The sequence below is a fragment of the Xiphophorus couchianus genome, chromosome 1 (genome assembly GCF_001444195.1).
Source record: "Xiphophorus couchianus chromosome 1, X_couchianus-1.0, whole genome shotgun sequence".
Classification (NCBI taxonomy): Eukaryota; Metazoa; Chordata; class Actinopteri; order Cyprinodontiformes; family Poeciliidae; genus Xiphophorus; species Xiphophorus couchianus.
In genome coordinates, this window is record NC_040228.1 from 18,621,310 (window position 1) to 18,635,574 (window position 14,265).

At 36.2% G+C, this 14,265-nt stretch overlaps 1 protein-coding gene across 4 annotated transcripts in view; it reads left to right on the forward strand.

Annotated features, from left to right (window-relative positions):
* Positions 1 to 811: 811 nt before the first annotated feature.
* Positions 812 to 14,265, forward strand: part of znf512b (zinc finger protein 512B) — a 36,219-nt gene continuing 22,765 nt past the window's right edge. Inside the window, exons 1-4 of one of the 4 annotated variants that reach the window (XM_028014078.1) lie at positions 812 to 1,173; positions 1,418 to 1,568; positions 1,683 to 1,858; positions 4,541 to 4,675. In XM_028014078.1, coding sequence (XP_027869879.1) covers positions 4,543 to 4,675 — 133 coding nt within the window. In that variant the 5' untranslated portion in view covers positions 812 to 1,173; positions 1,418 to 1,568; positions 1,683 to 1,858; positions 4,541 to 4,542. The other 3 variants (XM_028014062.1, XM_028014084.1, XM_028014070.1) reach the window with 3 other exon arrangements.

Consider the following 14,265-nt stretch of genomic DNA (forward strand, 5'->3'; position numbering starts at 1 on the left):
AGTAATAATAATAATGGTGAAAATAATAAGATTAAGAATGAAAATATAAATTTTATATAGTCGATTCTAATTATTGATACTCTAATACAACTATGTGTACATAATAAGTGGTATGCTTTTTTTTATTTATGCACAGAACTCAAAAATAATGTCTCTCACCCTTTTTACATTTTATTAATATATTTCATTTCCCATATGCCTTTTACACTACATATTTGGCAATTCTAACAATATACTTGGCAACACTAAAGTTAAGCTATGCCGCCCTCCAGAGGCGACACCTAAAATCGTTTTTTCTACATAAATTACATCATGATTTCAGATTATTTCCACTAATAGGAGAATATCAGTCCATGTTGACTGGCACCAGTCAGAGTAAGAGAGTCCCTCTGTTGTTGTACTGAAACACAGAGAGGTGGCAATGAAACCATGAATGATTCATGAAGTCAGCTGTCCTTATGAGAAAAATGTAGGCTCCCACCATATGTGAGAAACATTTATTATTTGCCGCTTTAGATGGGTGAAAAGCCATGTGCACATACCCCGCAGCCAGCTGACAGAGCATCTAATGCAGATTAAATATTGCATTAGACCCATTAATGCCATTACTTGAAATAAATAGGACTTAATATCTTAGGTGATGACCTTGAATTCTGTGGAAATATAAGAAAATATTACAGAGACTGGTAATGATGACATAAGGAAATATTTTTTGCCTTCAGTGGTATATTCAGTAAATTTCTCTCATACTTGATTTTCAGATGTCTTTTTTTTTTTTTTGTCAGAGAGAAGACTGCACAGACTGAACTCAAGCTGCGGGTCAGATTGGTCGAATATTTAGCAGCAGCTCGATGCAAACACTTAACGAGGGCTGATATGAGGAATTTAAGCCCTGACCCTTTTTTTCGTCAGGGACCAGCGCCGTTACGTCGAAAGAGCAGCGAGAGCCGGGGTATATTGCAGCGACTCTATCAGCCAGAGCAACCCCACACTGTTGTTATTCACTTCGAAATAGATAATAATAACAACGCGAGAGCTCGCAAGTTGCATCAAGACTGTGGCTGCAACTGTCAAAGGTGGAGTGGATACGCGCATGACCCAACACACACTACTGTAATACTGTACACGACCGCCGAGATAAAATCCGTATAAAAAAGCCGAAATAATCCCGAGGTAAGGAGCCGGGGACTGGACTAACATCCGACGTTTCTTCTTTTCCTTCGCTTCGTTTTCTTTTACTCTAACCGACTGTCTCACAGCCGTCGAAATTACTGCACTAAACATATTTTTGTGCCTCCCTTCAGCTACAGCCAGCGCAGGGATTTTTTTTTTTTTTTTACTCCTCCTTCGTAATAAAGTCGCCATTTTGCTTCACTGCCTATATAAACCATTCTGTATTCTAATATTTTTCCTTCAGGAGCCGAGGACCTGGTCGTGTTTCCTGGGTGTTTTGTTAATATTTCTGGAGGGTCTAAGGAGAAGACGGAGGTTGGAGAAGTACCTCGTGGTGTACATATTAATGCAGAAAAGGAGGAGGGAGGAGAATGCGTTTGGAAGCTGGGAATGAGGTGAAACTACACTGGATTTCTTTTCATGGACACTCGGGAGCGTGATTCGTCTTTTTGTCGTCGTGTTCAGAAGAGACGAGGCTGACGGCTGTCCGTGTCCCTTCGGCCCCCCAGCCTCCTGTTTGAACGGCCCTTGACGTACAAGCAGGTGTGATTGCCATGTAACATAACATTGGTGGAAAAAACGCCCACTTTGGTGCCTGTCTCCTGACCTCCTCCTCCCGTCACGTGGGTGACCCGGTGGGGCCCCCCAGGGCTCCTGCTGCTGAGTGACTGACCCCACAGTTCAGGTAGGTGTGGTCGGACTAAAGGAGGAAAAAGTGGAACACTTTTATTGTTTTTATTTACCGTACTCACATGGTCAAATTGAGCCTGACCATAGCTGACAAACACCGTGGCAGTGGGCCACGTGCAGTGGGAAATACTTGTTTGCATGTTGGTTTGTTTGAGGTGTCACAGGCTTGTATTCGTTATAACTTGAAGGATGGTGTCAAAGAATCTTTTATGGAATTACTTATTGTATTCGGGACATTATTGTTCCTAATTAAAAAACAAAAACATGAGAGTAAAAATGCTTGTTTCACAATAATATCAAATTTGTTTTATTTTAAAATAGAAACAGTTTTTTCAACCATTTTAAAAGTATATATTTTAATGTTAAATGAGTTCTTCTGGTCATTCCAACCTTTTGCCATTTAGTACTTTTGTAGTACATTTTGAGACTTAACTATAGACTCCCTTAAGTTTCAAGTTATTTTCTAATATGTGCTCTAGCCTTACTGTAGGGAAATGTAGCTTTAGGAGTCCAATAAATAATATGTCTACTAGTTGGATGTTATTTAGAGTTAATTTGGTTTAATCATGGCACAACATTTTAGAGCAATCAATTAGTCTGAACATGGATAAGAGTTATTTAATTTTCCTTTGGGATCAAGAAAGTTTTTTTGAATTTGTATTGAACCAGAATCCAACAAAATAAAACAGGTTTTAATACTCTGATTTCAGAAAACTATGGATTTTTTAAAATAAAATTTTAGCAATTTATCACTATTTTCATATTTCAGGTCAAAACGTTACTGCAAGTAAAAACAAAACTGATACACAATGGTTTAATCACATTGTATTTGTTTACAGCTTTTAAATGGAAGTACAGTAGGTGGGTGCAAAATGACAACACTAAAAAATAACATGGGTGTAAAATTTGAAAACGGGTGCATTAACTCAGGGCCTAAATTAATAACAATGTTATTTTGATTCTACATAGACCAAAGCAAAGGCACTTGCTAAATGTTGTAGTAGTTTATAAGTTCTTAATGTTAAGAAGATTTTCTTTTGTTGCTGTTCTGGTTTTTATAGATACACCAGTATTTATTGCTGGTCACTTTGTCGTGCTATCTGCTCAGTTAGCCAGCTTGCTGTTGGCTTCATGCTTGTGACTTGCCAGCTGTAGTGTCAAAACAGTTTTAGCTTCATTAGACTCACGTTTCATGCCATGACTGTTTTTTTCACAACTATTTCTAAACAGATAAATGTTTTTCTTGTAATCAGAAAATAATATATAGTGGCCGTCTTTCAGATAGCTGACCAGCAGTTTGTAGTAGTTGGAAGTGGAACACTAATCTCTGTATAGACGGTCACTATGCCACTCTCTCTGACATCTAATTAAAAGATCATTAAACCGTGGGATCAGTATGGTGAAATGTTTTAGAGAAACCTACTAAACGGTTTACAGTGTTAGGTGGAGCTGAAACTGTTTGGCCTTTAGCTTGTTAAGTGAGAAAATACCAAGTTTATTGAAAGTTTGTTAGCTCCATTGTTTGTTTGCATATATTTTAATATTTTGTCATTTGTAAACAGAGGGAAAAAATTCACACAAACTCAAAGCATTCACAAAGTATTTTCCTACAATGTGAATGTTGTATTTTAATATTTGAAGTAAGCTACATTTTAATTACAGTACATATACATTAGCTATGTACCAATTTAAAAGAAAGTATATGTTTAACTTTTTGCAAAGAACCTTGCAAACTTAATCTCTGTTTATTTGTTCAGTTTTGTTTTACTGGTTTTTGCACTAAAGTCTCACAGTTACTCATTTCTGTTTTTTTGTTTTTTTTTACCCACATTTGTTAGTTTCAGGGCTTGGGTGATCTAACACCCCTCAGTCATACTAAATTACTGTTCCTGCATGCTCTCTAGTTCCTGTTTGTGCTTATGTGCATTTCAACTTCTTGTTTAATGCAGAGCACTTGCTATGCATGTCAGAATATCTTTAAGCAAAATTAAAGCAAATTATTTCCAGGATACATCATCCAGAAGCGCGTATATATTGTAAAGCATGGCGTGAAAATGGAAACTGATTGGTTCCTCCTGGGTGTCATACAGTTTGGTGTTGTAATTTATAAAAAGTAACATTTGAGTGAAAGCATGTTGGATTCTAAAAGCATGTTGGCTGCCAATTAACAATTGGCAGCCTTGTTCATCAAAATTTTAGGAACAGTACATTTTATTTATACAGTAGGCGTGTTGAGATTCAACAATTAATGTTGATAATTAATAATGTAAAGCAGAAAACTTTGCTGTCAACCAGGTGACAGCAAAGTACTGTTGAGTTCTGAACACAGTTGGTTGTTCATAAGCTAGACAGCAAGCAGAGCAGCAGTTCTTGTCTCTGTCCTTACTTTGACGTACCTTTTGTCTAATGGGCAGAGCATGAAGTTAGTGTGCAAGTCAGATTATTGATTTTGAAATGAAACATGGAAGGTCACACCCTCATTACCACTGCAGATGATGTGTGTGCCTCCACCTTTAGTCCAACAGTACCAATGACCAGTATGAAGACTCTGCATTAACAAGGAGAGAGCATCTTCACAGACTATTGATGTAATGGAGTGCTAATAATGTTCTTACAAACATTGGGAACAGATTAATGAGCAGCAGAAAGCCTTTAACCTCATAATCTACCATTGTAGGTATGGAGAGCTCCAGTGGCCCCAGGCTTGGGAAGCTGTCCTCACCAGGCCTGCCAAGGGGCCAAACACCCAAGCATGGTCATCCCCAGGAGTTTGTTAGAAGCACGCCGTGCCCTGAAAACAACAACAAACATAGTGAGTGATATACCAATGTCCCTCTTTATATATAATTAGTGAGAATTAAGCTTTTGTTGGGATAAACCAGGTTAGTAGTGGCTTCATCCCCAGATGAATTCATCTGGGGATGTGAAGTGGAGCATCTGTCCTACTAGTGACCTCTGACATAACATACTAACACATATTGTAAATGTGTTTGAATTTTTGTTCATACAGTGTCGTACAAAAGCATTCACACTGTGTGGGAGTTTTTATTTTATATTAGAGTCTATTACTTCTGTATATTTCATTGGAGTTTATATGATAGACATAAGCTAATTATGTCTAACATGCTTAACTTATCTCAGATTTTGGAAGTTTTTAACATAAAAACCTTAGTGTATTTTTGTATTCTGTTCTTTTTAAAAATATTTCTTGACTCCAATTAAAATTTTATTTAAGGAATTTTATAAATGTAACTTAAGTTGACATAAATCTAATAAACCATAAGTAAATGATTGTGGTTACTAGTATCAGTACAACATGGGCAGTGTTGACTTAAAATTTAATTATGGTATTATGCGTTACAGCTATGACAAAGCGATAAAAGTGATAATTTAAACCTATTATCACTTCTTTTAAATCTTTTAGGTCATTAGTTATCTCCATGGCAAAGCAATGAAAGACTCAAACTCAAATGCCGCTGTTAAAAAACATTTCAATTTTTAAATGTACCTCTGGTACACTACTTGACTGGTTCAAGCCTTACCTAAAGAACAGGGATTTTGTCATGTCATTAGGCAACGTTTCATTGAAGCAAACAAAGATCACATGTGGGGTACCTCAAGGTTCCATCTTGGGGCTCTCCTTATTTAATATCTACATGTTACCACTAACTCATATTATAATATTTATTACCATAACTATGTAGATGATACACAGCTCTACATTACAATGCCGCCAGGTGACAATGAACCCGCTGAAGCACAGAGAATGTGCAGAAAGTCAAGTCAGTGTGTGAGTGTGCAGAAGTTTCTTCTGATGAGTAGAAACAAAACTGAAGTTATTATCTTTGAACCTAAAGAAGAACGATCTAGAATCTGCATACAGCTTCACTTATTACAGCTAGAAAGTGATCAGGGCCAAAATCTGTATGCAGTGATGGATCTAGACCTGAATCTCCAGAGATACATAAAGACAACTGCATCATCTAAAGAACATTTGGACGATTAAATCACTAATGTCCCAACAAAATATAGATAAACTCATCCATGCGCTTATATTTAATTTGTAAGTTTATTGATATTTTTTAACTCCCTCATCGAACAAACAGTGGAGAAAACTATAAAATAACAATACAGACCAAAGTGTTTGTATTTTCTTTTCTAAATCTAAGGACATCAGTAACAAGCAGGTTAAAATAAGCTGGAAATATTGAACCCAAACACTCCCAGTCAGTACCTGGCGACAGGCTGCTTCCTCTTCACGTAATGGACATGATATAAAAGGAAAAGACAGGCAGAGGTTGTCAGATTCTGCTGGAAGGTGAACCTGTGCTGCAGTCTAGTCAAGTTTTCTTCCAGACCTGCTTTGTTTTCAGAAACATCTAACTTCCTTTCAAGTCTGGTCAGCTGATGATGCAGGTCATCATGCCACAAATGCTTTCACCTACATTTGTCACTGTGGAGATGTTAATTGTGTTGTGTTAGTTGCCTGTCACATAAATTTTGTGACATGTAGGCCACATAGTTTAGTTTTGGCTTCATCTGACCAGGACACATTTTCCTACATGTTTTCTGTGTTTCATGTGCATAGCTTCTGGAAACCTGAGTTCCGATTGCTTCCTTTGAACAACCGCTTTCTTGTAATGCCACCTGTTTTATCTATCACATAAAACCACAAAGAAATGCACTGGAGTTTGTGGACTTAATGTGATTGAATATGAAAATGTTAATAGAGGTATAAATTCTTATGTCACTTGGTATCTTGGTTTTTGTTATCTGCTGAAAATTTATCATTTTGGGTTAGCTGTTGAAAATTTTGCATTGTTTCCAAAAGATTTGATTACCCTACCATATTTCTAACTAGTCCCTACAGCATTTCTTTAAATGATTTATATTTTATTAAGAATCATTGGTTCTAGTCTGTATGTAACCCTACCCCTCTCATTAGAAAGGGCCTGGAAACTACAATTTTTTTTTCCTGGGACTGCCTTACAGTGAGAAAGCCAAACAAACACGTATTGCCAAGCACTGACATGATTGAAACCCCAAGCCATCTGGATGGAGATGGAATATTTTGGAAGGAGAAAGCGAGACTAGGGAATGGTTTTTCAATTCAATAACCAGCAGATCCTCATGACTTTGGTAATAGCATCAGGCAGGCTTGGAAAGCTGGGTCTGTGCTAATATGACCCAGTTGTTTTGGTTGCTGCAAAATAGCCTCCTTTTTCCAGACACAGAGGTGCTTCATTGTGTTTGTTATTAGTAAAATCCCCAGGCTGTATTTTCATATCCATGCGGGGGCCTGCATGTGTTCGGTGGTGCCTGCTTTTTATGGGCGTCAAAACAAACCTTATTCACCAAGATGAAGCCCAGAGTACGGAAAACGTAAGAAACAAAAAACACATTTAAGTCGTTATAAAAATCCCTTCTTTATCGTTTTCCAGTTATCTGCCTTATCTGATTGCTGGCACCAGTTCAGAACATGCTCTCTTATATTGCTTCCTACTAATGTGCTGGTGGTTTCATGTTGTGTTTATTTTGGTGGAAGACAGTGAGTCAGTTTAAACGGCAGCTTCTTACATGCAAGCTCTCAAAGTGTCATATTTTATAGATTTCCCCTATTCTTTATTACTCAATAAAGATACGTTTATAGATCCATCAGTGAAAAGTTGGTGGCTGTCTCCTCATTTTCTCCTTACTGTAATACTAGAAGTTGCACAAATGTACTACTTTAATGAGTAACCCTGCAGATCATGACTAGGAATTTGCGTGTGTGCGTCTGTGTTAGTACTGTTTTCACAGGTGATGAATTGGTCCAGGTTTTTATGGGACTTTTCCAGGTAACTTCATACTCTACAGTGTGTGCATATGTTCCGCTTTCTTTTCCTACGGTTGATTTGCTCTGACTCGCATGCAAAGCTTCCCAGGGATACGAGTGCAATTAAATCATTGTGTTTAGTGTTGTACATAGTTTTTTTATTATTTTTATTTAACCTAAACTTTCTGATCTTAATCTAAAACAATTAGCTGTTAAAGTTGTTTCAGGAGAAGTTGTATGAAGCTTAAATGATATTAGGAATAGATGTAATGAAAAGTTATGATTAAATATTGGTATTATTAGTTATGGTAAAACCCTTGCATTCCTAACTCATCTTGTTTGTTTTCTGTCATAATGTCCGCACTCCTTTCCATTCTTTTCCAAACAATCTATTGCTGCATAAGGAATGAGGATTAGTGGCAGTGAAGTGAATTCATGCAATTGACCATATGCAGTATTGGCACACAAAGGACTAATGTATGATTCTTGAAATCTAATAACCTTCCAAATATCACATTCAAACAGTCCCATGCATTATTTTCCATTATAGGAATTGTGACTTATAGTGAGGTAAAAATATTCTACAGTATGATGTTTGTAAACTTCCAAAACTATGGGATTGATCAAACCCCAAAAACTATCCAGAAAAGATTACTGTTGAGTTCTGAAAAAATCTATATAAAGGTTTTTGATAATTGACTGAATCTGCTTTTAATTGTCTTATTAGTGAAACAAATTTCCTCCAGCTGTAAACAGGACACGTTATATGTGATCCTGTGGGTAGAGAATGAGTGACGCACCTGCAGAATGAGGTGACGGCTGTGCAGTTGAAAGGTTGTGAGTTTGGTTCCAGATTTTTCTCACTGAAGTGCAAGACAATGTACCTGAAGTGATCTGCTGATCTGCATTTTGGTGTGAATATTTGTGTGGAAAAATCACTTTGGATGGTCTGTATGTCAAGAAAAGTGTTCTATAAGTTTATTTACTTATACATCTATTTACTATTGGTGTAGCACATCTTTCTCATCGACAACACTGTTTCACTCAGCTGGTTTGGCTTAAAACATTGGAATAAACAAGAATTTTATCAGACTAATTATGTTTAATTTTTCATTTCGTGTCTTTTGTTTGTTAATGGTTTTTCCTGAATAAAATTTAGCACAAAGAAATAATAGAAAACAAACTCTGTCTAAGCCATTCTTCGTTGTACTCGTGGTTTCCTGAAAGTCTTCGTGCTTTGAAACATGAAGATAATAAGTTCAGATCGGCTTGCATGCGTTCCTAAAGTGTTGTGATTAAGCTTTAATCTTGCCACACCAGACAGATCACATGGGAGGATGTGGTCCTTGAGGTTGACTTTGAGACATTTTTCTTTGTTGTTTTATGTTTTCTTCCCTTTGATATTGTGTTTAAACCTGGTATTATTATTTCTTTTGATTAGATAGACATAAATCTGTTATTTAAAATGCTCCGTTCAACTGCAGGCTTAGCAAAAAGTCAGTGTTTGCTGACTCTTTCCTAAGTCAGTCTTTGCAAAAAATATTGTCAGGCTCAGAGAACACTTAACCATTTAAAAGGAAATAAAAAATGTCTGGTTCTGTGGTATACCTTCAAGAAAGTCTTTCAAAGTAAGTAGAAGATATGGAGTAGATATTATTTAAGATATTAACATATTAATTTTTAATACCTTTTTAAACCAGATTAGACCTAAAGCAACCCAGAAGATATTCGAATTACATTAAGTATGCTGCTGCATTATCTTTGTACTTCAAAGTCAGATTTTCTGAGTTCCCAGGCAGGAAAACAACAATACAACTCAGACAGTCAGAGCTTGCTGAGGACGTTTAGTATTCAAGATGGCCGCACGCCCACAGAATGCAGGCGTGGACTTCATCGTGTTTGCATCTAAATAAACCAGTAGCACCAAAAGTTCTGTAGATCTGTTTGTGGACATGTTCCTTCAATGTTTGAACATACTGAATGGAGAGAAATATGCTGTTTTGGTATATTATTGCTAATATTAGCCAGCACATACACAAATAGCAAGTCCCACTGTTCTGAAGCATGCAAAAAACAAAAATTATATTATATGTGATATATTTCCTAGCTCAAAACCGACTTCTGAGACACGCTAGATACAGCACGTTCAATGTTAAATAATGTAAAGAATAGGAAAAATATTCTCTTTTTTTCCAGAATATAAAAGTGACATCCCTCAGGGCGGCATAATGAGATTTAAAAAACATTAAAAATAATAATATGTTGATTTTGACTGATCTGATTTTGTAAGTGTACATACTGTAGGTACCTTATATTTTAATTTAGGAATTTCACAGATATTTGAGCAGATGAGCCAGCTTAAATCTATAAATGTAAGCAGCTTTCTGCCACCGTTGTGCAGTTAGTTAACTGTAGATGTTCTTCATAAAGTTATGTCTATACACATCAGTGTAGCAGCAGAATATTCACTGTTGCAGAAGACAGGATGTTGGGCAGAAATGATTTACATAGAATTCACTGTTATACAATTTTAAAAATGTCAAATTAAGGTTTTTTTATACTCATCAATCAAGGCTTCATTGCAATGGTAGTATGACGGAGTAATTCATATTGATTTGTCCACTTACCTGCTGCAAATTGCTGGTTAAGTATTTTAACCCACTGTGATTTTTTCATATTTAAACTTTTACACACAAACTCCAAGATAACATTTAAAAAAAATTATTTACATATTTTTTATAAGATTTTCCATCAACATCTAAGGTTCAGTGTGTTCCTCATGCATCTTGATGGCTTTGAGCTTTCAGTTTTCTTGCTTCCTTAATTCCTGTTGATGTTCTATATTAATGCGCCTTAAATTTCCTGTTTTATTTGCCATGTTTACCATCAGTCATTTTGAGAGTGATTATTTTGATGCAGCTTTGTGTGATTGCAGCCAAATGCAGGTATTTTGACAGTTGGTGCTTCCCACTCAGGATTAGCCACCACTAGCTTATCCTGTCAGACTAGTCTTATTAACTAAGCCTCTTCCTCATAATGACCCACCTGAGCAACTCAGATAAGATACAGTTGAAAAGCTTACATTCCAACCTCGTACCTGCACTCAATAGTAAAATGTCAATTTTTAGTTGATTTTTTTAGAAAATATCCGAATTTTCCACTGCCACTAAATCATTTATCATTAATATTTTTATTTAATAAAAGGCTTTAATAAGATACTAAAAACTTAGTACCATTAAAAAGTCAGTGTGTTTCCCTTTTTTGATGTTTTTGTTGCTATTTTAATGAGTTTTTGTGCTTACTGTGGGGTTTTTTCTTACCTAAACGTAATGCACATTGTCTGTAGTATTTTGCATAATAGTAGCTCAGTTTTTTTTTTAAGCTTCTGCAAAGGTCTTCCTATAAGGCTTGAAGTCAAGGCTCGAACTTTCAAATAGGGCAGATATCTCTTCTCGTTGCGGCCTGTGAAACATTGCCCACAAACTCTTCTGCTGTTTTTATTAACAAAACCTTGACAGCACAGCCACCCTCTGAATACAGTATGTTCAAAATGTTGCACACGCCGCAATATTGTAATTAGCACATCGAAAAAGTAACTCTTTCAACAGATTAACACATTTAATCTTGTGGGCTTCATCAGGGTCATCATAAAACATGGAACTGTTTGCATATAGATAGAAAAGGTGCAAAATAGAAAAGAAGTTCACAACAACCAATCTTACATTTACAAATAGAAAGCCAGACAATTAACACATAAGGGGTAGGGTTTGTCACAAGGTTGGTACTCTAAACAGACTCCCACTTGGACACATTTCAGTATATCCAGTTTGAGGGTGAATCATACAAGCAGTGGTGAGTTTCCAAAAGCTCCTTTAAAATCCAAAAGCAAGGAACATAGACACAACAATCATAATAGTTGTATAAAGGTCATGAATGAAAACATGAACGTATTAACTCATTAATTAAAAGTTCCATAATCATAATTATTAAAAATGGAAAAGTATGTTGAAACATTTTATCTCTGTGACAAATGAGTGATATTTGTCAAATGTGTACAGCTGGAGCACAAAATAAAGACCCATAAATATGAAGTTTCTGTTGTCAAATGTGCAGTTGCAATGTCTTCTGTTGCTTAAAACATAAACATACAGTTTATCATTAAATATAATTATGAAAAGTTGTGGAAAGCCACTGGCGTATGTGGTTATATGGGAAAAATATTCACCCAGTCTGGTTTATAGACATACACAGATCTGAAATAACATTATGTTAACTGACAGGTGAAGTGATAAATGGTTCAGTAACAGTTTAAACTGCATAATTTTGATGTGTTGACCTTCAAATTCCCCAAGAGGTAGATCCAATCAAACGTGGGTGTTGATGTGTTAGACAAATAAATCCATGGAGATGGAGGCCCCACCTTGCAAAACTTGTCAGCTACTAACAGGTTTATACCACATAGCACAGCATCCCTTCAGGATATGAGTGCTGTCTATATCTTGACTGGTCTGGACTGTTTTTACAAAAAATAAGGGCAAACAAAAGATGTATTTTGGCACATGAAGTGTGTTTTCAGTGTACAGAAAACAGCACCAGGTGCTGCACAAATTTCGTTCACTCATTATGAGCTTCTTTCTTTAGAAGACAATGGCCTCAGAAGAAGTTTCGAATCTCCCTACAATATTATATTGACTATGTTAGCACAGGAAACCATACCTTTGGTGATTTTAAATATCTCAGCCTGATGTCCGTATGTGCAAACATCAATGTTCTAAACAGGCAGAATGAGACCATTCTCCCTGTGAGACCCTCATTTCTGGCACACAGCTGCCATTTGATAAAACTACACATTTGCATTTGTTTCCATCAGTTTTTTGCCTTTTCTCTCCATGTATTCACAGTTCCTCTGATGTATTTTGTCCCATTCTGGATGGATAAACAAATTCCTTCCTTCATCTCTTTAACTGTCTTTTGTTTAAATTAATAAAATGGAGAATATTTGGGGGTATTTTTGCCTGGTTCCTATAATTTTATTTATAAGCTTCATTATCCTAGTACGTAGTATTTGTGGAGTTTTTCAGTTGTGAAAAAGATGACAAACAGATTGGTAAGAAGAAAGAATCTTAAGTTTGGGAGTCATTTTCCATAAGGAGGGAGCGGCAGGCTTTCTGTAGCAGGCGGTGTCTGGCTTTTATGTATCTGGACTATATAGCTTGTTCTGTAAACATGGGTCATTTTTATGCTTATTTATATGTAATGGAACGATTAAAAACCCCACTGTGAGCTGCTGGTGGAGTACACATTTGCAAAGATTTAGCTCGTTCTTTTGTCAACTCGTTTTCCTCCTTTATTTTTTGTCCTTCCCTTGAAATTATACATATGTGACCAGCCAGCTGGAGTTATTGTGATTGAAAGTCTTTAAACCCATTATACCACATTAGTTCTGCAAAAGCATGGAAAAAAACAGCTGTAAGATCAATGCATAATTTGTAAGTATCCAGATTGCATTTCAGAAATCTTAACCATGTCTGTTCCTTTGAACTGGCTGTGTAATGTGTGGTTTAGTGGTAGTATTAAACTGGTAGTCATCGCTTCTTACAAAGAATGAGTCGTTATTCTGTGGTTTCAGGCACTGTGCGCCCTGAAAGTAGTTTTTCATTTGGACACTTGCTTTCTCACGCTAGCTACTAATTTTAAAAATATGTGGTCCAAGGATCTCCCACTCTGAGTCAGTTTCGCACTATGAAACATGAGAGTGCAAACCTTCAAATCAACGGAAAGTTGTGCACTCTGAGCATACAGTAGCATTGTTTTTACATGCAGAAAGCCATTTGCACATGAGCTGCTTGGATGGGCTGTACATTCTAATATTAATGTCAATGTAGCACATGTGGGTCTGTTGTAGAAATGTTTAATGGAAGTGTGAATAACAATTCCACCCATCCATCCATCCACCCACCTACCTACCTACCTTTGTCAATGCCTCCGTGAAACTGTCTATTAATCATTCATTGTTTCAGTTTCCACATATAATGCTTAGAATTTACACAAGAATTTATGGTGTTATGATTTTTAGTAGTTTTTAGTACATTATGTCGTGTCCAATGGCAACTAAGCTTTTTTGAGTTGTAATGTAACTAATTGAACTGAGGCAGAGTAGTGAGATGACACAAGGTCTAAAGTAATTCAAACATCTTCTTCTGTTTTATGTTACATTTGTAAGAAAATTGGGATATATTATCAGTAACTAGTTATTATTTAGCATATAAGCTTTCTTATAGCTATATTTCTGTTGACCTGTTGAGGTAGCAGGTTTCTTTAGTTTCCTGTTTGCAAAGATCATCTCGCCATCAAGATCAGAGAATAAGGTTGAGTTCATTTGAAAGACTTTTTTTTTCTGTTTTAGTGCTGCTTCTGTTGATGAACAGCAAAAATTTACATTATGAGATAATTCCACCAAAGAAAGGAATTATGGTTCCTGAGGATAGGGTTAGATCATCTTCTCCTATAATAAGACAATTTAGTTGTGAACAAACATGGAAGTGCTTAGCTAAAGCACAGCTACAGTGGGGCAAAAAAGAAAGAGA